This window comes from Calonectris borealis, chromosome 2, assembly GCF_964195595.1.
Source record: "Calonectris borealis chromosome 2, bCalBor7.hap1.2, whole genome shotgun sequence".
NCBI classification, from domain to species: Eukaryota; Metazoa; Chordata; class Aves; order Procellariiformes; family Procellariidae; genus Calonectris; species Calonectris borealis.
This window is the reverse complement of record NC_134313.1, coordinates 29,109,596-29,133,950: the sequence shown is the minus strand read 5'-3', so window position 1 is coordinate 29,133,950 and position 24,355 is coordinate 29,109,596. Positions and strand designations below refer to the sequence as shown.

The following is a 24,355-nucleotide window of genomic DNA, read 5'->3' as shown; positions in this document are numbered from 1 at the left end:
AGGAGAGAATCGAAAGAAAAAAAAAGTAAAATTCATGGATTGAGGTAAAGACAGTTTAATAGAAAAGAAAAGGAAGGGAAAATAATAATGATGATAGAATATACAAACTGAGTGAGGCACAATGCAGTTGCTTGCCAACCGATGCCCAGCCAGTCCCCAAGCAGCCATTGCCACCCCCCTCGGCCAACTCCCCCTGGTTTATATGCTGAGCACGACATCATATGGTATGGAATATCCCTTTGGCCAGTTTGGGTCAGCTGTCCTGGCTATGCTCCCTCCCAGCTTCTTGTGCACCTGGCAGAGCATGGGAAGCTGAAAAGTCCTTGACTACATAAACGCTACTTAGCAACAACAAACATCAGTGTGTTATCACATTATTCTCATACTAAATCCAAAACACAGCACTGTACCAGCTACTAGGAAAAAAATTAACTCTGTCCCAGCCGAAACCAGGATACTAACCCAGGCAGTGTCCGGCTTGGCTTGGAAATTCCAAAACAACCTGTTCCTAAATGCCCACAAGGATGAGACTGTCCTAAAAGAGGCATAAAATACCTCCAAGTCGCAAGAGGTGCCCAATCCATAAACATGCTCTGCAGTTTTATACTGCGCAGACTATCACAGTTGTATACCGCAGACTGATATAAAACGTAGTCGTTACCGTTACTTTATTCAAAACATAGCAAAAATGGTAGGAGATAGTATCCCCATTCTACACGCTGTCTCACGCTGACATATTTGCCCTGGCAGTGTTACATTCCTGACCCTACCTCAGCTTGCCAGTGAGCCACGAGGTAAAGGGGAGTATGAAAAAAGTGTTGCTTTGCGGCATAATTTATAGAGGTGAAGTTGGAGGGATAAGAAAGTGGAGGGATGAGTCAGAAAAAAGGTGATGATGTACGCTGGAGATCGCAAATGGAGTCAGTAGAGTTGCAGAGGCAGTATAATTCTCATAGATCACAAAGAAAACTTTCCTGAGATCCAAATACCTTTTTTTAAAATGACTTTTGCACGACCCATCAGTCAAAGGTGTTAACACTTCCATGAACTCAGCTGACAGACACTCGCAAAGGAGGATTCATTGTCTGTTTTCAACTGAAAAGTACGCCTTGCCTGCTTGATTAAATCTTGAAATTACCCTTTTTATTTCAGTTGATGATTTATTGTCTTTGAATATGTCTGTTACAATTACTTAGATTAATTCTGTGCTGTAAAAGTGGTATTGTATTATAGTAGAGGCTTATAAACAAGTTACGAAAATCATTTGAGGTTGCAAATGAAAGAGATTAATTGTATTACCTCTTGGCTACGATACTAGAACTGCTGTCAATCTTTGGTTCTCCTGTTTCTGGGAATTCCCTCCTCTTCAATATTTCATTACTGTTGACAATATTGCTATTATTTAACAATTCAAGAATCTGCTTTACATGCACTATTTGAAGGAACTATAGGTTCCTACCTGTCTGTACTGGCTTCCAGGTTCATTGGCACATGAACTGCTTATTTATAGAATCATAGAATCATAGAATCATACAGGTTGGAAAAGACCTCTAAGATCATCGTGTCCAACCGTCAACCCAACACCACCATGCCCACTACACCATGTCCCTAAGGGCCTCATCTACATGTCTTTTAAATACCTCCAGGGATGGTGACTCCACCACTTCCCTGGGCAGCCTGTTCCAAGGCCTGACCACTCTTTCAGTAAAGAAATTTTTCCTAATGTTCAATCTAAACCTCCCTTGGCGCAACTTGAGGCCATTTCCTCTCGTCCTACTGCTAGTTACTTGGCAGAAGAGACCAACACCCACCACGCTACAACCTCCTTTCAGGTAGTTGTAGAGCGCGATGAGGTCTCCCCTCAGCCTCCTCTTCTCCAGGCTAAACAACCCCAGTTCCCTCAGCCGCTCCTCATAAGACTTGTGCTTTCCTTTTTTTCACAGGCTGATAACCTGTAAGTAAAGATACTGAAGAGCAAGGAAATTTGTAACTTTAACTTCATGGAGCTTCTTGTGTTGTAGCTGCTAAACATGTAACCCCACTTTAACTGAGGTAAAAGCCCCAATCTTGCATGTGATCATTTAATGTGCAGTAAAATAAAATGGTCTTTGGGATTTTGGTGCATTGGCCTGCTTTTAATTAGTGCAGAACTAATCAACTTCAGTTGATTTCAGAGGGATTTGGAGGTGCTCAGCACTTCAGAAAATCAGGCCACATGCATTTGGGTCCCTAAATATGGATTCTGAGCCTCATCGTAGACACAGCAAATGGGCGTGAATTTCGGTATGCCTCCACAATCAGTGATTATAACCATGATTATGATGAGGGCTTGGTATGAATGCACGAGATGCCAATGGAAAAGCTAACGAAACAAAGACTAATGAATGAAATGTCTAATGAAACAAAGACTTAATCCTAGTTTAAGTGGAGTTTAGCAGCAGTGTGTGCGTATTTTGTGAGACGAGGTTCATTTTACGTAAAAGCGCTGCCAGGTCTCAGCATCCTGATCTGTATTTGACATTTGCAGATGGAATATGCTGTCTAGAAATTTTTTTAAGCTTGCTGGGGTAATCTTTTCAAAGATAAATAAACAAGCTGTAAACACGGGGGATTAGACCGGTGCTGTGATACCATGCATAAAATGTTTGGGATAGAACAGTGCAGCAGTGAATGAAAGCCAAATGGCTTGCTTCAAGGCCAGTGTTCAATCCTGATTAAATCGCTGGTGAAAATTAGCATGATATTCTCCACAACGGGCAGTGGTTTGTATCACAGCTGCCAGCTGGGCAGTGTTAGTGACTTCAGATCAGGTGAGGCCCTGAGGTGCACTGATGGACTCTGTTGGGGGCACAGCTGGAAGCAAGCACTCGCTGTGCCTGACCTGATAACTGTTAAGGTTTACATCTGTCAGCAAATACTGCATTTATAATGCCAAGGGGCCTAATAATTACTGGATTTTTTTTTTTCTTTGAGTATTAGTAAAAGTTTGGTGCTTTGTGCTTTAAAATTAATAGCAAATCACCTTCTTACTTGATTTGAATAGGAAACGTGTTAAGTTTTCATCTGTACACATTTACACTAGAATGGGCTAAACTTTTGCACAGCATACTTGTTTGCAATTTGTAGGACTGTGAGTATTTGTTAGCTTGAGTGCTTATTAGTTTGAGTATTTATTTAAATATAATATATATTTTTAGACAGTAAAATAGTTAACAACTTCAGTAAAGTAGATCCCATGTAGCTACCTGTCAGCCCGTTTCTCTGTTTAGCAGGAATATGGCATACCTGCACTACCTCAGGTAATTAATTTTTGTGCATGCTACTATTTACTTTCAACCTGATGCTATTTTACTTTCAACCTTTCTTTTGGTCACCAAATGTCTGCCAGAAGAAAGAAGCTTGCAGTCTTCCCTATCATCACCTCTCTTATTATTCCAAGCCCCATTCTGTCCCAGCCCTGACATTTTTAAGAGCTGTGCCTAGGAGCATTTTAGAGATTTTAAAACCTGGAGTTTTTACAGCAGTTTTGATTTACCCGTATTTGCTACACTTCGCTTTGCATTGACATAGTAGACACCTTTGCTGCAACTGGGCTTTCAAATTGCTGTCTTTTAATCCAAGTTTTATTTATGAGAAGTAACTGCAGGGAACATTCTGCCTGCGGGTGATTGAGACCTGCTTTCTGTGTCGTGATGCACAGCAAAGCAGCTGGTGGGCAGCAGCAGAGGTGGGGTGGGCAGCAGCAGCAGCGGTGGGGTGGGCAGCAGCAGCGGTGGGATGGGCAGCAGCAGTAGTGGGGTGGGCAGCAGCAGCAGCGGTGGGATGGGCAGCAGCAGAGGTGGGATGGGCAGCAGCAGTAGTGGGGTGGGCAGCAGCAGCGGTGGGGTGGGCAGCAGCAGCAGTGGGGTGGGCAGCAGTAGTGGGGTGGGCAGCAGCAGCGGTGGGGTGGGCAGCAGCAGCAGAGGTGGAGTGGGCAGCAGCAGAGGTGGGATGGGCAGCAGCAGAGGTGGGGTGGGCAGCAGCAGCAGTAGTGGGGTGAGCAGCAGCAGCAGAGGTGGGGTGGGCAACAGCAGCAGTAGTGGGGTGGGCAGCAGCAGCAGTAGTGGGGTGGGCAGCAGCAGCAGAGGTGGGGTGGGCAACAACAGCAGTGGTGGGGTGGGCAGCAGCAGCGGTGGGGTGGGCAGCAGCGGTGGGGTGGGCAGCAGCAGCGGTGGGGTGGGCAGCAGCAGTGGTGGGGTGAGCAGCAGCAGCAGAGGTGGGGTGGGCAGCAGCGGTGGGGTGGGTGGCAGCAGCAGCGGTGGGGTGGGCAGCAGCAGCAGTGGGGTGAGCAGCAGCAGCAGTAGTGGAGTGGGCAGCAGCAGTGGTGGAATGGGCAGCAGCAGCAGCAGTGGTGGTGGGGTGGGCAGCAGCAGTGGTGGGGTGGGCAGCAGCAGTGGTGGAGTGGGCAGCAGCAGCAGTGGTGGGGTGGGCAGCAGCAGCGGTGGGGTGGGCAGCAGCAGTGGGGTGGGCAGCAGCAGTAGTGGAAGGGTGACCAGAACAGATCTGTGACAGGTAACTTTACTCGTGTTCAGGAAGACAGATTCCAATTTCTGTGATGACTTTTTGTCAAAACACTTTAAACACTTTATCTTCCACTGCAATGATTTTGGCAAACAATCACATCGTATTCTTACATACAAGTTTTTGTGTTTTTTTCTTTACTTTTACACTTTTAAAATGTTAAAATAAGGCAAAACCCAGGGTTTCAAGTGCACAGTATGAACAATATAAATCATTTATTGTACTGATAGGCAGATTCACTGTTCCTTCACTTAACATACACAATTGTACTTCACATTGCATAGAGAAACGAGGAGAGCAAGCCGGTGAGAAGTTAAATCACTGTGCAAGGAGTGGGAGCAAAGTGGTGAGAATGAGCTAGCTTAATCTTGCTTTAATTTTTTTGTGGCTTTTTTCAGCAAGGCCCCATCCTGCACCACCTACTCCTTAACTTTCCAAGGCTCAGAATGGAGAGAGCCCAAGGCCATTACACCATTCCTGAAATGGTATTTAGTTGCCTGAGTTCACCTGAGGAATTCAAGGATTCATTTCAATGGGAGCTCAGGGACTGTAATCTTGAAGGGTCTGAGCCTCATTGAGACACGTTTCAAACAAAATGCATTTGCTTCTGCTTGTTAAATAAGACACAGAGATACATCTGAGAAGTTGTACACAGCTAATCTGCTAACTTGGAATTGCTTCTGAAACAGTTGTACATGGAGGCAATGTAGGTTTCTTGGCTTTAAGAGACAACCCAATTTCCTTGCTACACCAGTACATACTGGGAACAACAGCCTGGACATTCATGGAGTTGTCCGGCATAAAACCAGTGTAAAGTAAAAAGGGATCCAGGCCAAAAAAAAAAAGATGGAAGGAGACAGGGCTGTTTCCATATTATAGTTCTCGTTTAGAAAATACCTCTCTAGCATAATAAAAAGCAGAGCCCACCATGTAAACTAAATTACTAAATTGGTATAAAATCTGTACTAGATCTTTTGCTTCTTTTAGTGTTAAATTTTAATACTATTATTATAGATTAGTAATTCAGTGTAACATCCAAGGAGGCACATTTTTTTTTTAAATAGTTGTTTTGTCCTTTACATGGTACAGAAAAAAGAATGCAGGAGATGATAGACAAACTAGACACCAACAATCTTAGGATATTAAATTTAATTATAGATTACACAGAATATGATGTAAAAACAGCAATTTACTAGAATAATTATAACCTGCAAAATGTGAAAATAGTTTAGAAAATGGATTGTCATATTCTCTGACACAGCAATAGTCATGAAAGGTACACTTATAATATCATATGTTAACCTGTGTATTAACTATACTACCTGTCATTTAGCCAGGATTCCAAGACAGATTAAAGGCATTTATTTCTGAAGTGCCTATGTTTAAATTCAGTAAAGTTAAACAGCTAGATTGAAAACACTATATTTTTGTCAACTACCGCGTGGAGATCTATCCCGGATAAATGCTTTGTCTATATGCTATGAGTTCATAATGAGAAGAGTAATTGAAAAACTTCAGAGAACACAGACCTGTAAGTGGGTGGTTTGACAACTGAAATTATTTCTTAGTGCCTTGGTAAATTTTGGAAATCAGACATGCCAACGTCTCTTTCCTATTTCAAATGTAAATCATATGTTATCTGAATTCATGCTTTGCATTACAAAACATTTATTTGTAATTGGGAAAGAGATCTGTAGACCTTTTTGTTATGTAGATCAACAAGGAGAAATGTTGCAAGTGTCAAAGGATATGATGACCACAGCAATGTCAGCATGTTTCACTTTTTTCCAGCCATGTTTATGAAAGCAAAAAAAAAAAAAAAAAAAAAACCCAAAACCAACCCAGACATATTTTAGTTTCTTTTTGAATATGCAGACTGGCCCAAACATAGACATTCTCTTTATCAATCTTATTGTTACAAAAACTGTACATTACAAACAGTATAGAAACAAACTGAAAGGAATGTGCCACACATCCTGGCTAATTTTCTATATGCAGTTTAAAAATACAGCCTACTCCCTTACAGTGCACAGTTATTGTGTAGATAGAGTACATCACTAGTTAAGTGGACATGATAGAAGAGTTCTAGTTTTCCTCAGCACAGAGAATAAGAGCCAGTTCTGCTCGGTAAAGCTTTCCTCCATCAGACAAGGCCATGATGCTTTTCTTGTATGTCGCAAGGTTGTTAATGTCTAATTCCTATTTAAAGAACAGATAATGCTTTATAATCCTGTTTAGGTACCAGCATGAACAAGTTTGTTTCCAATGGCAGAAAATGAGGGAAAAAAAAGGGTATTCTCAGCCTGTCCAACAGTAACACATTACAAATGTTGTTTATATATTTGTATGTCATCCATATTATAGCCATATGTTAGATTGCTGATAGCTGGTGTCTCAGAAGCAAGCTTTTGACAGTGTTGCTACATAATCACAACTCCCCTAGTTCGGGATTTACACTGCTATGACTTCTGACAAGATTTTTAGTTGTATTTTGACTTAAGGAATTATGACTTAGAAGCTGTATATTTTTCTTAATTGGGTGGATTAAAGTGTCCTTAAAAACCCAAATTGAATCTAATCTCTAAGGGGAAAAAAGCCCTCTAGGATTACCTTTTTGTTCTTTTCACAGAGATCCTTCAGTAGTGCATCAAGTTCATTTTCATCTATATAGCCATTGCCATCCTGAAAAATAACATTAAAGAGAATTTTAAACATTTATTTTTCATTTCAGAGGTCATGGCTAGTTTTCCATAAATTCAGAAAATAAGTGCCATCAAATTACACAATTAATAAGAAGTTTTTCTGAAGACTTACTTGATCATACATCTCAAAGGCTTTATTGAATTCTTTTGCACACATTTTGACACCCTGAATGCCAAAAGGAAAAAAAATCCATTAATGACACCAGTTAGTGTGATAGTAAGAAGTTACCTTAAGAATGTGAAAATTCATACCTGAAATTTAATAAGAAAATTTTCCTGTACAGGGAGTAGTCTTTGGAAAGAAAAACAAGGGTCAAAATATTTAACTGTTTCCATAACAGCGATTGGTACAAGATATTTGTTGTGAAAAGAGACAGAAGACATACCTGGCCAGTTCAGTAAGCTCCAATTTTCCGTCATTGTTTGCATCAAACATCCTGAGCTGAAAGAATATACAATTTTACATTACTAATCAAAATTAATCAACATAATGAAAAAACACTTCTTTGGAAAACTTAAATGCAATGAAATTTAGCCTTTATTTCATGCTGAAATGATGGCCCCAGGTTTTAATCATCTGTCACATTTGCTGTGCAATACATTTGTTTAAAGTACTGAAGAAGTAATTTATAGTAATTAATTCTATTGCAAAAGCCTGATAAGAAACCAGATGAACAATTCTGATTAACCTACTGTAAGGTCTTAACCTGCCTACAGTGATGAATGTTCCCATATGAGAAACGCACATGTAATTATTTATTAATTATTTATAAATGAGAGGAGTGTTGACATGATAACATTTTACTTTTGACTTCATGTCATGATCTGATAATAGCATCATTATTCTCTATTCATAAAAGTAAAACAACAGTCGGGTAAAGTTCAATAGAATCTAAGGCATTCAATTCCTTAGACAGAAAATAATAGACATTTCATTCGATTGGCTGCTAGGTCTAAATATTTAAGTAAAGATCATGTTCTGTTTCTGTGCTATATTTGAAGAAAAGAGTGAACAGATGCTGTAGATGATCACATTTTGTTGATGATATGAAAATGGGAAATTAAATGTCTCCAAATAATTATAATTAAATTATAGAAATAAATACATTAATGTAATTTGACAAAATATGTGAATACTATTTATAATAATTTTTAATCATCCTATTGTATTAAAGTATTTCCTTTGAGCCCTTGAAAGCATGAGCTGCTGCTGCTTGAGTGGCACAAACAGCTTATATTCGTTATTAGAAGTAGATGGAGATATTACATCTGCGTGGGACGACTTCTCCCAGTTTTTATGTCTGTATAGATCCATTTTTCTGCTTGCAAGTATTATTTTGCCTTTGCTGTATAAAAGAGTCACAAAAGCAGCAAATTGTACAAAACATTGTTAGACATTGTACTGAAAACACCACCGCCCACACTCCATCCCATCACTTTCAATCACAGTAATTTTAGATGTAATTTTTAGATAAGAGGAAAAGTGCCATCCTGTACTGAGATAAGTGTATATCCTTTTAAAGATAGAATTAATGCCATGAAAAAAGACCCAATTTTACTTGGTTGATACACAACAAATGGCAAAGGAGACCAGAAAAGAGACCAATTCTATAAACATTTATTTCTACATAACACCCTGCTTCCTTTTAACACTTCCTTTCCTTGTATAAAAGCATCTGCCTTGCATGCATTTCCCATGCACGGAGATTTGCTTTTGGGGGAGGTAAGCAGTGGCAGCTGTGGAGTCAACGTATTTTTACTTTGATGGGTTGTTAGTGGCTGGCTGTGCCTGCCTGCAGCTGCTCAGGACGTATGTTTTCTTTAGTCTTCTTTTCTGAGGAGGTTATGGAAGAGCTGGCCTTATATTTTTTTTCTAATTGCTGTTAATTCTTTGTCGTTGTGTCTCTCTGCAGAGGCCAGAACTTAGAGGACACTTTAAGATGAAGGTCAAAAAGCTCCCTGAATGAAAAAGATAAGTGTTATCTTCATCAGTGAATAAACAGTCACAATTCTAGGTAAACGGTTTACACTGGTACAACAAACCAGCAGACTTTTTCCAGGAGAAACACAAGTTTTGATCAGTCATTCTCAGGCCAGTTTGAGGGCTAGTGTGTTTACCTAGCACGTTTTTGATTGCTAAAAATATTTTAGGATGAAACCAAGCTGGTAAAACAAAAAATGTAGTGCTATGCGTTTCCTGAAGATAAGAATTCCGAGTCTTTTTTTTTTCTTGAAACGTCCACTCGGAAGCCAACACTGGTCCCTACCATGGAGCACCATAGCTGTGGGATGGAAGGAGTGCCCCAAGGACGGGCTGATTTAAGGCCAGGGAATTGACAGTTTTGTTCTAGTGTTTATATAAAACATCAGTTTCTCCTTCTTGAAGGGGGGAAGAAGGAAAGAGTGAGATGTTTGTAAATCTGATAAGAAGCCACCATGCAGTGATGGCTTTTAAGACAAGTGACAGACACTACAGCACTGTAAGAAGGCAAAACATAGAAAGTAACCCCAAATTCATTTGATCTAAGCATAATAATGTAATTATGACAGGTACAATTTTTCTCCTATGAACTGTGAAGACTTCAGTTTTAAAACTAATGGCACAGGGAAGCATAACAGGGGAAAATAGGATGGTATGGTCTGGTATTATATAAATACCAAGAAGATTGAAAATTCCTGAGCTTTTTTTTTTTTAAGTAGCACTGAAACCTCCCATCAAAGCTCTGTAGCTGCAGAAGTACTTGCAGTGCTAGATGCCATAGTCATCTCTCTGTTGCAATGACATAGTTCGCCTGATTAGGACCTGGTGGGGCTCCAAGTCATTTGGAGCCTTCCAGTGGCTAAGGATAAACAGGGTTTGGATTAATTCAGTCTTGTTGAAATATGCCTGTAAGTAATCTTACCATTATTTCTGTGTATTCTGTGAGCTTTGAGTCTTCAATCTGCTTATTTGCTTTCTGTAATAAATCTTTCAGGAAGCTCTGTTAAAATAAATGCAAGAGTAATAGGTGAATTTTTATCTACAGTGTAAAATGCTTGACTTGCTAACTTCAGATTAAAGTAATGGGAAATACTATTTTACTCCCACTTTAGTATTTACTGCTGAAGTTCCAAATAAGTATGAAAAGAAGTAGCAATTAACAGCTAAGAATATAACAGTTTCTTTTGATCAATTCAAGTATACTGCACAGTTTTATTTGGAAAAAGTGACTCATAAAACTTTCTGCGTTGTATGCCATTTGTTGTATTGTGAATTTGGAAAAAATAGTTTGGCTTTCAAGTATACTGCTTCCTAATCAGCTCTATCAGTAAACGAAACTAATTAACCTTGAGTCTCCTTGAAAACTTGGATGCCTAATCAATCTTTGCAACACAGGAACAATTTTACAGAAAAGACTAATGATTAATCAAGTTTTCTCTTTGCCTATGGCAGTACCTGATGCTAGAAGAAAACGTCAACCTACGTTACTCCTTCCTACCTTGTACTTTAAATGTGTGCAGCCAGTTTCATTGGATTTTTTTTTTTAATGAGAATTTGGTATAGTATCACATGATTTTAAATACCAACCATTTTTACTTCTAAAAAATAAGATTGTTTCCACCCATTCAGTGGTTTAAATTTCTGTACTAGATCTGTGACATTAAGAAAGAAAGATATAAATTTATTTACAAGGGCATTACAAGACCTGAGATGTCTGTATGCCTGTCAATGCTCAATGAAGTACCTATTACTGTCATTAGTTGGAGTGTCATTATCTTTGTGGAATTTTGGAAATGTTTCAAGGTAGAAAATGGGGTAGGTTATACGAAAATCTATTTGTACGTAGATGACATTTTGAACTTGAATGCAATCATGTCAATAGTCATATGACTAATACACATTATAGTTCTTCCAGTCTTGCCCCCTCCGTGCTGGAAGGCCTTCCTGGTAGTTTGTATACAAAAAACGTGACTGCAATGTTGTAAATGGATGTTACGGAGACGTTTTATCTTGTGTGCTTTGATGGAAAATAGAACTGGAAAGGATGTTGAAAGGCTGTCCAGTCCATCTCCATGTCTCAAGACAGGATCATCTATATCTAAACTTCCTGAGTTACAGTCTGATCTAAGCTATTGCCAAACCTTTCCTAAATACAGGCAGTGATGGAGAGTCTACCTCCCCCTTAGACAACATATTCCACTGCCGTTACTATTGTTAGAAACTTTTTCTGATTTCCAGCTTAAATTTCTCTTACAACGTTGTAAGTGGGCGTACTCCTTACATAGCAAATACTTAAAATGTTTGGGCTTGTCAAGAAATACTGATCTCAAAATAAAATTGGACATTTATGTGTTATTTTCAACATGTTAAAATGGCCTGGTTCTCTGAGGCGGGCAAAATCTCACGGCACAAGAGAGATGGGACCATTAGGGATCCAGTTAAAATGTCTTCATTCTTCAGCTGGTCCTCAACCAGCCCTGACTTTTTAAGTCTATTTTAAATTCTAGCAGCCGGCAACAGTCCTTAAGGCATCTGGAGGGTTCTCAAATGCTATGTGCGTGGCCTCCTCCTGATCCTACCAACTTTAGATACACCGACGTGCTGCGACCAGCCAGCAGAAGAATGGGTTTGTCTGCCTGAAGGTTACCTTGAAGCAGGATCCTCAGCAAATGTCACACAGATACCAAACTCAAAGAGGAAGGGAAAAGGAAAAAAATGTGAATTTTATGATATGGATTCCTCTTCTTAACAGAAGAGCTATAAGGATTTCAGTTTGATCTCCCGGTGCTTTGGTTAATAAAGCTTATGTAGTTCTTTAGAATACCATATATGAGCAAAATAGTCCAAATTAGAGGGATAAACACTGCTAGGCCTTTCTCTTGCTATGGATTTAAAGCTACAGTAACTTATCAAGTGCAATTAAACTATGGAAAATGGCATCTTTCTACTCAGTCTGCTGTATATGAACATCTCTCCTACGAGGAAAGGCTGAGAGAGCTGGGACTGTTCAGCCTGGAGACGAGAAGGCTCGGGGAACCTCATCAACGTATATAAATACCTCAAGGGAGGTTTCAAAGAGGACAGAGCCAGGCTGGTGCCCAGCGACAGGACCAGAGGCAAGGGGCCCAAACTGAAACACAGGAGGTTCCCTCTGAACGTCAGGAAACACTTTTGGACTGTGAGGGTGACTGAGCACTGGCACAGGCTGCCCAGAGATGTTGTGAAGTCTCCATCCTTGGAGATATTCAAAAGCTGTCTGGACACAGTCCTGGGTAACCAGCTCTAGGTGGCCCAGCTTGAGCAGGGGGGTTGGACCAGATGACCTCCAGAGGTCCTGCCAACCACTCTGTGATTCTGTGACTCTGTGATTCAGCATCTACAAATTTCTGTTAGTTTTATGATTAGGGAGGTAAATCACTCCAGTTTTAAGGTTTGTTAACTCTGCAAGGCTAAGATGGCTAATGGAATAATCTTGATTCTGCTCTTATTTGTGCACGTTAAAGCTGATACCAAAATCCCACCAAGTTAACCAAGCAGGAGCAACACAATTCCAGTTGTGTTACCCTAACAGTATTACAGTGGAAACTGCAGGGTGACATGATACTTGAGAGAGCATGATCTGTCCAGCAGCATAGTGATTAATGGTAGTGATGTCATTAGTTTTAGGAAAAAAAAAACAACAAAACAGCCCTCTTCCCTAATATACCAAAAAAAGAACATCAGAGCTTTCAGAGGCCTATCTTGCTTTCTTAATCTTTCTTATTTCTAAGCTAGAATACCCGATACTTTGAGTCACTTTGAGTCACAAACATTGATCTGAATTAAAACACACTTTAAAAAACATTGATCAGGTTAGAGTTTCACTTTAAATAATTTACTGGCAATAATCATATTGCTTTTCGGTCATCTTTGAAATGCACAAACATGCATGGGTGGGTATTTGAAGAAACAGAAAGCAGCACAGGCTGTAATTCAACGCCTGTTCGCATGTCGTGCATACTCATGGGTATTGGTTTACCTTAAGTTCCTCAGAATCAATGAAGCCACTGTGGTCGCTGTCATATTTTCTCCATGTCTGCAATCAGAATGTGAATGCCTTAATGATATATTTATGACAAGGGGGACTTGAATGATTTTACAAAAGGCAACTTTTCATACTGTACCTGCATGAAGTCTTCACTTGACTTTAGCTGCTGGCACCTGAAGAACAACAGGAAATTCTCTTCCGTTGGTAATATCTGAGCAAGCTGTAACAGTATTTAAGAAAGATTCAATTTCGATTCTTCATCAAGCCAGCTGAGCCTTTAAAAGGGTATGAAATTCTTTGTGATCATACTGCCCTACTGTGACCCCATAGGAAGCTTCATCCTGTTAGCCGAAATGTTTGGAAGATGCCTCTGAAAGGCTCCTGGCTTGCAGCTTTGCTGTACTCATCAAGGTCAAACAGAACTGAGGTCTGAGAGAAGGGAGTGAGACAGCACTTTACTGAAGGGGTGGCTGAGGAAAGAGGGGAAAAAATTCACCCACGCAGAGCTAGGATCTGTGGTGAAAACCTTGGAATTGGCACAAAGGGAAAGCATAACGCAAGGATGTTCAGAGGATAAGTGTGAAGGACCATGAATTAAGAAAGTGAGGAAAATAGACTACTCACAGATACCGAGGAAGAGGAAGAGGAGAGAGGAAGACTGACATGAAGAACACATGTGTAAGGTAAACAGAAAAATATATGGAAAAGCAAGGAGAAAAAAAGAAAGTGGGGAGGGTAAGGGGATGGCAACTGGTGATCATTTGTCAGGCACACAGATGTCTTCAAGAAGAACTATAAATACCAGAAAGAAATAAAAAAGACTTTTAGCCCTGCAAAATCAGGGATGATTCTTCCAGTGCCTCTGCTCTACAAAAGGCTTTTTTAAAATCAGACATTATTGTACTGATTATTGAAAATGTTCATTTACTATAACTCAATTTTGGCGAGTGACAAAAGTAGAAAATGGAGAGTACGCTGTATAATTTAATGTAAAATCATGATTTGTTTTTAACAAAAGCCCAATATTTTTTTCTGTCCTCAAAATGTACGAAATGTGTTTTGATTAAAGAAAAATTTTTACTTGAAGAATAGGCCAGCTGTGCTTACTAAGAAGAGAAGTTGGAGAAAGACAGATTTCTTAGCTGCATTCTTTTATAAAAAATGACATCTACAGGCTTCCTGGAGTCCCATCTTAAAATTTTGATTCAAAATTTTTTTTTCTGCATTCATTTCACACCCTCAAATCCCTCATTCTGTCTATTTCAGTCCTGTTGCCTAATTGCTCAGGCTTTTTTATTGGGTTCCAGCGGTGCCGTAGGTGACTTCAGCTCTCCCTCTCACTCTACAGGCACAACAAGGGGATGGACACAGATACTCTGTTTCTCTAAAATTATCTGTGCAAGGAATCAGTTATATTCTTTAAGTGTTGGTACAACTGAAAAGACACATCAGAGCACTCTCCTTACAGAGATGGTGCAGCTGATGACAGGCTGTCAGGCCCATCAGAGCGTTCCGAGTGCTTTTGCTAAATGGCTGAGCACCAAACCCAATTAACTTAAGCAATGTGTTTTTGTCAGCAGCTTTTGAAATCTACTCCATTAAAAACAGCATATACACGTGTGGGTAAGTACATGTTCATATGTATGTAATAGCTAAATGTGTGTAACTTAGTACTGATTTATGGAAAAATTTCTTTATTTCCCCCATGACAGGGAGCTTTGATTTTTAGAGTAAATCAACATTTCTACTCAACAACAAACATCGAATGGAAGAACTGATTATAATAATAAGCAGAGTTTGGGGGAAGGGACTGATTATGACAACGGGAAAGGGTTTACATGTGTGGAAATTACAAATAAGACCTTGATCGTGGGACACCTATAGCTAACTCTGGTGAATTTTGCAAGGATACTGTAAAATAGTACAAGGTGCAAGGGTAAATGTAAAATAGTAACTTTCCAGAGAATCATTAACAGATTCCTAGCAGTACCAAACTGTGTTTGAGGTACAGAATATATTACCTCTGGAAGAAAATTACCTTATTTTAAGCTATACCTCTCACCCTTTGTAAGTCTCAGGGGAAAGCACAGGCTTTTACGTTACAAAGATGTAGTAACTCAATATCCAGCATTAGCTCAGGCTTCTGCCAAAAAAGAAGTCTTTCATGTTTTCGTAATAGAAACAATATGGCTAAAAGGAAGTCCAGTTCTCCAAGCTCATGCATCAAATAGCATTAAATTGATTTTTGTGGAAAACTGCATTACTAAGGGATGAGGAGATCGTGTGGAAACTGGCTCGACTTCCCAGTGCCAGTTATACCACTACAGAGAGGAAAGATGGAAACCTGGTGCTATTTCTAATGATGACTTCTTTGTGAGAATAAGCGTAGGGGAGTCCTTGAGCATGTTTGAACAAGAGTGCAGACCGCTACAAGTTCGTGTATGGCAGCAATAGCAGTATAGTGAGCGTTTCTGTGAGCTCTGCTGCTTCTGTGGAGAATGTCAGCTATTTCTGCATCGTGAGTAATAAAGGACAACTACAAAGCCTGAGACTGGCTTGACTCCTCTCTGCTCAGCTGCAGGCTGAGGTACGTCTTTATAGGTTACCTAGCAGAAAAAATACTCTGAGCACTTAAAAGAATATCAGAACTATTTTCTAGAAATCATTCTCTAAGTAAATTCTGTTGATATTTAATGCTATTTAAAATTCCTTTCACCTAATACAGTGAATTTGCTTTTTAAAATCCTATAATAGAGAATGGAGTACAAGGGATATTTTAGGCTAACAAGTAGTTATTTTTACGGCAGCAGTAAGCTTCAAATAATTTGAATGTGGAATTACCGCAGTCCTGAGTTGCAAGACCTTGGGTTTCACATCCACATTTTAGTGAAAGGGTTGGTCTGAATGAGTACAAAAGATGAAAGAAAGGTCCCTTGCACAAGACAAGCAAGTGGACAGGTCAGACTCTGCCTTTAGCTGGAGGACACTGGATAAGAGCTAGTGAACTAACTGCAGTGTGTTTGCAAAGACTGAATCGACACTTAATCTGAGCTGAAAATCCACTCCTTCCTCTGTGAAGCCACCCAGGCCTCCTCTTTGTCTCAGTCAACAGACCTTTCCTGAAAACTCTTTATTTGTCTGTTCCATCCTGACAATTTCCATCAGATGCTGGGGTATTCATTACGATGGCCAGGAGTCTGAATGGCTTTACATAATTTCTTTTTAAACAACATTCATACACTTTTTCAGAAAAACTATTTGAAGTACTATGTAAATGGGAGGAATCTGGAATTACTGGACTTTTTATTTATAAGGAAGGAGAATCAAGTCCAAATACCAACTTTAATATCATACTGCTCTGCACGTACAACACGTTTCGTCTGAGTCCCATCAGCACTTTCCAAATCAAGCTTCATGCTGATGTAAGTGAAATAAAATATAGCTATTGGGTTAGGAAACTGCTATATTAAGGGAGAAAGTCCCTTCAGTCACTGAACAGAGTATTGGCACAGAGTATTCAATGTCTTCCGTGGATGCTGAGCATGCTTGGCACTTCACTGGGGGTGGTGAGCACCACACCATATCAGGCCCTATCGGATTTGCTCACCTTTACCCATTAAGTCAACAGCAGAATCAGAAATAGAATTCGAAAGGTAAAACTTTCAGTTATCTTTCCTAAGCGAAGAACAGAGTCTTTTTCAGGCAGTGTCTACACATTCTTCTTGCACCCAATGCTTGCTACTACACATATTCAAAAATACTAAATTAAATAGGATTCTTCAATACCAAATGAATAAGCATTTGTTAGTCCAAAACCAAACAATTCATTAGTCCAAAGAAACACTAGTTCTTTTTAGATTTGATCAGTGCTGAGTATTGTCAAAAGATGCATTTTATAAAATCAATTATAGTTGCAAGTGAAACAAACTGTTCATATTTCCATGGTAGTTTAGGCGTAATTACATACACATTTAAACAAGTATATGCAATTCAGACACATGACAGAGGAGAAAAGATACCCTGAAATGATCTATTGTATCAACAGTGATACTTCCTACTGATTTTTACAGATTCTATTCAGTCCTCTATTTTAAAATTAGCTACTGACCCAAAGTTGGTCACTGTAGAAATTTTGCAGACCTGGCTTGTTTCCAGCTGTTTCTTAATTAGCTCTCTAGGTCAGATTTCTTATTATCAGAAATAAATATATAATAGCATTTAATAATAAAACTGCAGTCTCACTGCACTCAGAGTGACATAAATAAGTCGTAGATTTAGGCTTGAAAAAGTGACTTCTCAAGCTGTAACCCAGCGAACTCTCCCTTCTGACTTGCAGCACTGAACAGTGAACGCGAGAGAAAACACAATGGTTCTCCCCTTCCTAGCAAGCTGGCTAAATTACACAATTGCTGAGCGGCTGTATGTGTAGAAGGGGTTGATTATCTTTAGAAAGTGGTAGTAAGGAATAAGGGAATTTTCTGCCTGAAGTTCTGTTAAAGTTCGAGAAAGGAATTCATAAGAAATCCTGATCTTTCACAAGCTGGATCACAACTACTATTAAAATTTTGTTTAAATTTAACATGATTAATGTGCTCTCTTACCATATATGTATTTTTTTAGAATAGACTACATACAGTGATTGCCCAATTGCATTCACTTGTGTGTTATCCTCACTATAGAGTAGTGACAGAGTATTAGTTCAAAATCATAGGTATAAATAAATCACATTACCTTTCACAATTTAAATTTCTAAAATAGAGCTCTTATCTGCTTTGCAGGAAAATTAAATTGCTGTTGATGCTCATTTGTACTGGATAAAGTGTGCACAGTTAAATGAAGTGTAGTGAAATGTCTGGAGAGTGGTAAGGAATACCTTACTTTTTGTTAATGAAAAAAATACTAAAGATCTTAAGACAGAGGAAGAAATGTTCTGTACAACAAAAAATCCAAAATATTTACAAATTATGCTCACATCATTCTGTGTTTAATGTATTTTCTGCAAGTAAACATGTCAGTCTTTTTTTGTAAAGTAACCATCTTACCTCAACTATTCCTATTTTTCCATCAGCAGCCTTCCCATATTGGTCCACAAAAGCTTTCATTTCGGGTGTTAAATCCTACGAAGTTACAATGAGAGAATCATTACTTTAAGATACAGAGAAATATATGTAAACTTACTTGAATATTCTATTAGTTGCCAAATAATATACTACATTTAATGAAGTACTCACACTTCCTGCAGCTAGATTCCTCAAGTTTAAATGAAATTGAGTATTTTTTTAATCATGAATAATGTCATTGTGATAAATTTTACTTCCTAAGAAATTATATTATAGTCAGCATGAATGATTGGCATCTAAATACTTAGCACTCCTATTTTAGTTTACAAAATGAAAAAAATATGAAGACAGATGTGTTGGAAGATGTGTATAATAGCTCCTTTGTTTAAGAGGATGACAGTGAAGTTCGTAGGCAATTATTAGTCAATTTTCTCAGTTTTCATTCTAAATTAGTAACTCGAAGGCAGTGCAAAATCTTCCAAAATAAGGAACATTTCAGTATAATACATCTGAACACTAAAATAGCCTTTCCATGTCTTTGAACTGATTTTTCCTGAACAATGGATGCTATTTTAGCCCTGAAATAACTCATCACGAGATCATATTTTTCACTGTTTAGTATTTGGTTATCATAAAAACAGAGTCAAAATTTCACTGCTGAAATATAGAGAGGCAGATTTAGGAGGGAGAAAACTTTGAGCAGTACCTTAAATCCAACAGAGTAAAGCCAGCGTAATTGTTCTTCATATAAGTCATGGTCCTTGCTATACATTGTTCTCTAAAGGCTCCTCACTCTAGGCTACAGCAAAGGTGCCAGCCTTGGGGTGAATATCTAAATATTTGATTTCACTTCAACTTGACTTGCCTTGCTTTGATATGAGCTGCCATCAACCTTCAATACTGATTAAGCTTTTAACTTTCTTTGCATTTCTTATAGGTGTGAGCTAGTAAAACCATGCAGCAAGAATCAGGACTACAGTTATACTAAACCAATGGACAATTCTATGGTCATAGATGAAGATACAGCAGTCTTTGGAAAGTAAAGGTTTAGTTCCTATAATAGATCTGATTATATAGGACCTAAGTGATTTTCTCACTGGAGACACAGGGAATCTCAGCTGTACAAAGTCAGTTGTAGTTTGTCCCAAATTTGAACTACCAAAGCCAACTAAAATGTCAGTTCCTTGTAGCTGATACAATCATGGCCTAGTATCCTATTTCTGTCAAAGTCATCCATGGCAGGTTAGTAATTTGCCATGGCTTTAATTAGAAATGTGGTTATTAATACAATGCACTTCAATGTCACCTTTCATCTAATGATCCCAAAGTAGGGACAAGTTTGCTTAGCAGATAGAATGGAGAATTTAGACACCTGGATTTTAATTAGTCCTGGTTAAATATTTTACTAATCTCTCTAGCATCAGCTCCACAGTGCCAGACAGTGTCCAGCCATTGAAGGAGACACAGCCGATTCCAGGTTGAACAAAACAGGATGCTCGTCCTCTAGTACGCTATTCAGAAAGGGTGTTTTTTTTCTTTTTTGGTGTTCACTTCACCCCCTCTTGAGCTGCTTGATGAGTTATTCGAGATATGTTATTTAAATAAATGCTTTCAGTCAAAAAAACTTGCCTAAATTTAACCAAGTCTAGTCCTAAACTTGATACAGATGTAGTGCTAAATGTTTGAAATTAAGAAACTAGCCCTTCACACCTCAGTCTCCCCTTTTAAAACTTAAGAGACACTTAAGGAGCTGTAGAAAAAAATAGATTTTTTTGATATGATTTGAAAATAGGATAGACGGCACTGCAGAAACACATGACTCTATTCATAAACATCTCTTAAATCACATATTTCTGTGGAGAAATATTGTCATTGTCTATATATGCAGAGAAAGTGAGAAACAGATGTGGAATAGCTCAGCTGAGATGCACCTATTGACCCTTTATCAACCTCTGTGTTAGTCACTTATATCCCACAGTTTCTTTTGGCAACTGGCATACCTACATAGAGAAGGTATTGCATAAATGTGGGGCACAATAAATGGAAGCTATGCTTATATACTTATACAGCTTTTATCTTTAAAAAAGAGGCAGTTCTTTCAACATGTCTGAAAGTATATCAGATCAATTCACTATCTGTCGTAATGCATGAAGCGGAAAGACATAGTGTTGCCAAAGAAAAGCCCAAGCCCTAAAAACTCCAAGTACACATCCACCCTCTGGGTCTAGCATGAATCAGGTAGCATGCTACTGCTCCATGAGAAAAAGCAACTGTGAAAGTACGGGCTTACTGAGTGGATTAATAAAAGGATTAGAATTAGAACATAATTAGAACAGTTCTGTAGTTGGGAAGAATATTGGGAAATGTTAAGCCATCCTATTCGATGACAGAATCAATGTGATTCTTTAATGCATATGGCATGACTGATGTAAAATCCAGCTACAAAGAATGCATAATTGAATATTTCAAAAATAGTGAGCAGGAGAGTGACCTGAAATGCAGAAGTTAATGATGACAAAGAAGCTTTGGGGTGTTAAAAGAAGGACAGCCGAGGAAATGACATATAACCTACACTAGTTTCTCAATGTGTCCCTTCTGGCAAAAGAATAGAAATTCAAAGCTACTGAATTAGTATCCCATGAGACAAGACACGAACTAATGAGATGCTTGTTTGGCAAATGAGCCTTCAAATCCCAAGAATCAGCTTAGATTTGAAACCTAAGATGACATCTATCCATAGTCTAGAAAAAGACATCAGGGATGAAGGTAACATCCACCAAAGGCAGAGCCAATGGATCAAGTATTAAATTTGATGTTGCTACTGTAGATTGCTCTTTTCAGCAGAACACTCCAAAGATAGGTTTGAATCAGAGAAATGGGAAAGGAAAACTTAATTAAACACCTGAGAATTTTTAAAATATAGTGTGAGATACAGGCAGAGGTTATTTTAAAAAAAATCATAAATTATGAAATTTGTAACAGATAAGAATAATCTTGCAAGGCTTTTCTGTGTTACTTTAAGCAGGCTCTGTTTTTAAGAAGAGAGAGAAAAGAATCTGATCTTAAAATGATAAATATTTTTTCCTTGAGCTTCTAATTAATTTTTTAACTACTGGATAATATATCAGCATTTCTACTAAGAATGCCATTCGTACTAAATATACACAGGCTTTAATATCTTCTTTTTAATGGACATACTTAAGTTTCCTGCACTTCAATATAGAAGAGAGATTTCTTCTGTTGCAATAGTTGAAAGGTATTGAAGTTGTGTTTAATCTTTTCTGTGAAAGAAAAAATAGACTTTTTCCCTCTAAAAAACACATTCCCAATTTTCTGGGCTTTTTTTTTTTAGTTGATTCGGTTTTTAATTTTAGTTTAAACTTACACTCATGAAAATGAGTGCCCACATCAATGGCTCTAAGAAGAATTAACTGGTACCAAGAACACAGTAACATTAGAGGCATTGCTGGAAGACAGATTTTCGGACGCGTGAAGTTTACACTCATATAATTAATAAGAAGATACAATTTTCCACAAAAGAAATTCAAATGCATATCTAAATTATACAGCAACTTTTACAGCAAAGTTAACTACTGAAAAGCTATTGCTCAATTTGGAGGTATTCTTATATGAAGTAGTAATCTATTTCCCCCCACGCACACATGCTGTCCAGTTAAATTATAATTTTATTTTCTGTTACTTCAGAAGTCTTTTAGCATAGATTGATTTAAATAGACTTAATTAGGTTATATATTTGAGTTTGATGCTAAGCGGCCTGTTTTATAAACCGATTATTTTAAAGGCAATTTATTTGTTAAAAAGGTTCACTTCTATTTTAATTCAAATCTTGACATAGAATCTTTCATTTCTTTCTTTCTTTCTTTTTTCCTTTCTTTCTTTCTCGCTCTGTATTTTCCCCACGTGGGTATAGTTTGGAGGAAATTTATAATTAGTGCTTTAATAACTCATACACAAAATTGTTTTGACGATATTGTAAAAAACTTTGCTGTCCCTCTGAACAATTTAAACTACCAGGATTTGGTACTCATACTCCTGGTGTATAACACCGGTGAAGGGCAAAACGTGGTTAGCAGTCATCTGCAGATCTATTTACTGACCACCAAGGGGCAGAAATGCATTTCAGCCCATACTGCCCATTAGGTATGAAATTAAAATAGAGTCCAACTAACTTGAAGTAGTCTTTTTTCTTTTTCTCTTTTTTCTTTTTAGTATCAGGATATATCTGGTTCTGGTAAGATTAATTGCAAAATCCATTACAAAAGGATAGCATCCATTCATTTCTTGACTTTTCTTTTTAAGCACTGTCAGAAGTACCAGCTCGTAGCCTGGCAAGCTGTGAGCGGGACCTGCTCTCCAGGCAGGTGGACCCTGGCCTCACCTTTCCAAAGCAGACGATGTATTTCATTTGCAATCTGCTGATTCCTAACCGAGTTACTTCCCTTTGCCTGGTGAGGCAAGTGCATGAACCGTGTGACAGCAACAGAGAACAGAAGGAACCGGGACACTGGAGTTTGCTCAAGAAAACTCTTCTTTCCCGGAAAAGGTGGAAAAGTGGGGCAAACCGTCAACCTACCAAGCCTGCCTTCTTCCGTGCCTGCTGCAGCTCCTGGATGAAGTTTTGTAGCTCCTTCCCATCCATGTACCCATTGCCTACAACAGAAAGAGTTACGATTGCGGTCACCGCTCCCTCCAAACTCTCTCCGCTCTTCAGCGCCGGCAGGGATATCTCCGATCCCTGTGCTCCCTCCCGGCGGAGCGGCTCCCCGCACGCCCCGCCGGGCACAGACCCCAGCCTCTGACGGCTCCGGGGCTGCGCCCCGAGGCTGCGGGGCGGCGGGCGCGGAGCGGGGCCGGGGCCGGGGCTGCTGTCGGGCGGGGAGCGGTGGGGTCCCCCCAAGCCTCCCGCGGGCCTGCCCCCCTCCGCCCCCCGCGCCCCCGCCGCCCCGGGGGAAAGGAGTCACCGTCGGAGTCGTAGTGGTGCCAGATCTCGAAGAACTGGGAGGCCGAGATCTCCACGCCCTGCAGGTGGGTCTCCGCCGTCATGGTGGGGGCGCGGGGGGCGCGGGGGGCGCGGCGGGGCGCGGCGGGGCGCTGTCCGCGGTGCTGACTCTGCCCGCGGCCGGCGCGGCGACGGCGGCGGCGACTGCGGCGGCGGCTCCGGCGGCTCCTCCCGCCGCCGCCCCGCCGAGGGCTATTTATGGGGCCGTCGCGGCCGGGCCACTCCCCCCGGCGCTGCCCTCCCTCTCCGCGGGCCCCGGCGCGGCCTCCCCGCCCTGCGCGGGGGGGCCGGGGTCTCCCGCCGGCGGCACCAAGGCTGGGACCAGCCCGGCGGCACCCTCCCCGGCCCCTGCGGCCGAACCCTCTGGGGACAGTCACCCCTAAGCGTGGGTGAGAGTGAGGGGTGCGCTGGTGCCGGGTGGAGGCCCCCGAGAGGGGGGAGCAGGGCTGGGTGCCCCAGGAGTTGTTGTGGGTCCCTCGCTGTGGGAGAGTGTGCCCGTGAGACGTGGGGACAGAGGGCGAGCACAATCTCCCAGTTTAGCCATCGAGCTTCCATCTGGGAAAGGGTCCTGGATGTCAGAGCATGGCTCATAGTACTGCAGGATGTCCCGGTACAAAAAAGCCATATGGGACACGATGTGGGGTGCAAGGAATCCATTTTTCTTTGCTCCATCCCCAAACCAGACCCGCCGATAGCTCCCCACAGACTTAATCTCTGAAGTGCTGCAATCCTTTAAACCAATATTGCCACTAAGATATCATGGGATATTGAGATATCCATATTGAGATAGCATGGGAACAGGCAAGGTAAATTTATATAGGTAATTTCATCCCAACAGATAAGTATGGAAGACTTCATTAGTAAGCTCTTTCTTTTCCAGTGTGGAGGTGTGAGGGACACTGCCACAGTCACTTCTGACTGGGCAAGAATGTTTTTTGGTAGACCAGCTTTGGAGACTTGCCCTCCTACAGCAATGGGTTGGTGGGAGGGGACAGAGCAGCTTAC

General features: G+C 40.1%; 1 protein-coding gene across 1 annotated transcript; it reads right to left on the bottom strand.

Moving 5' to 3' along the window:
• Positions 1-4,746: 4,746 nt before the first annotated feature.
• On the bottom strand, positions 4,747-23,513 carry CALB1 (calbindin 1). The gene is made up of 11 exons (XM_075140634.1): positions 23,313-23,513; positions 22,925-23,001; positions 18,313-18,387; positions 13,407-13,490; positions 13,262-13,318; positions 10,166-10,243; positions 7,649-7,704; positions 7,515-7,554; positions 7,375-7,428; positions 7,171-7,242; positions 4,747-6,759 (listed from the first exon to the last, which is right to left on the bottom strand). The coding sequence occupies exons 1-11, from the start codon at positions 23,392-23,394 to the stop codon at positions 6,646-6,648; spliced, it is 789 nt and encodes a 262-aa protein (XP_074996735.1). The 5' UTR covers positions 23,395-23,513; the 3' UTR covers positions 4,747-6,645.
• Positions 23,514-24,355: the final 842 nt, after the last annotated feature.

Bases quoted from the DNA above. Each gene is read 5' to 3' on its own strand.
- CALB1 (XM_075140634.1), bottom strand. From the start codon at position 23,394: ATGACGGCGGAGACCCACCTGCAGGGCGTGGAGATCTCGGCCTCCCAG. The intron at 18,388-22,924 runs GTAGGTTGACGG...GTAACTTCGTAG, and splicing joins CACGGAAGAAGGCAGGCTTG to GATTTAACACCCGAAATGAA. The intron at 7,429-7,514 runs GTATGAATTTTC...TTTGGCATTCAG, and splicing joins ATTTTCTTATTAAATTTCAG to GGTGTCAAAATGTGTGCAAA.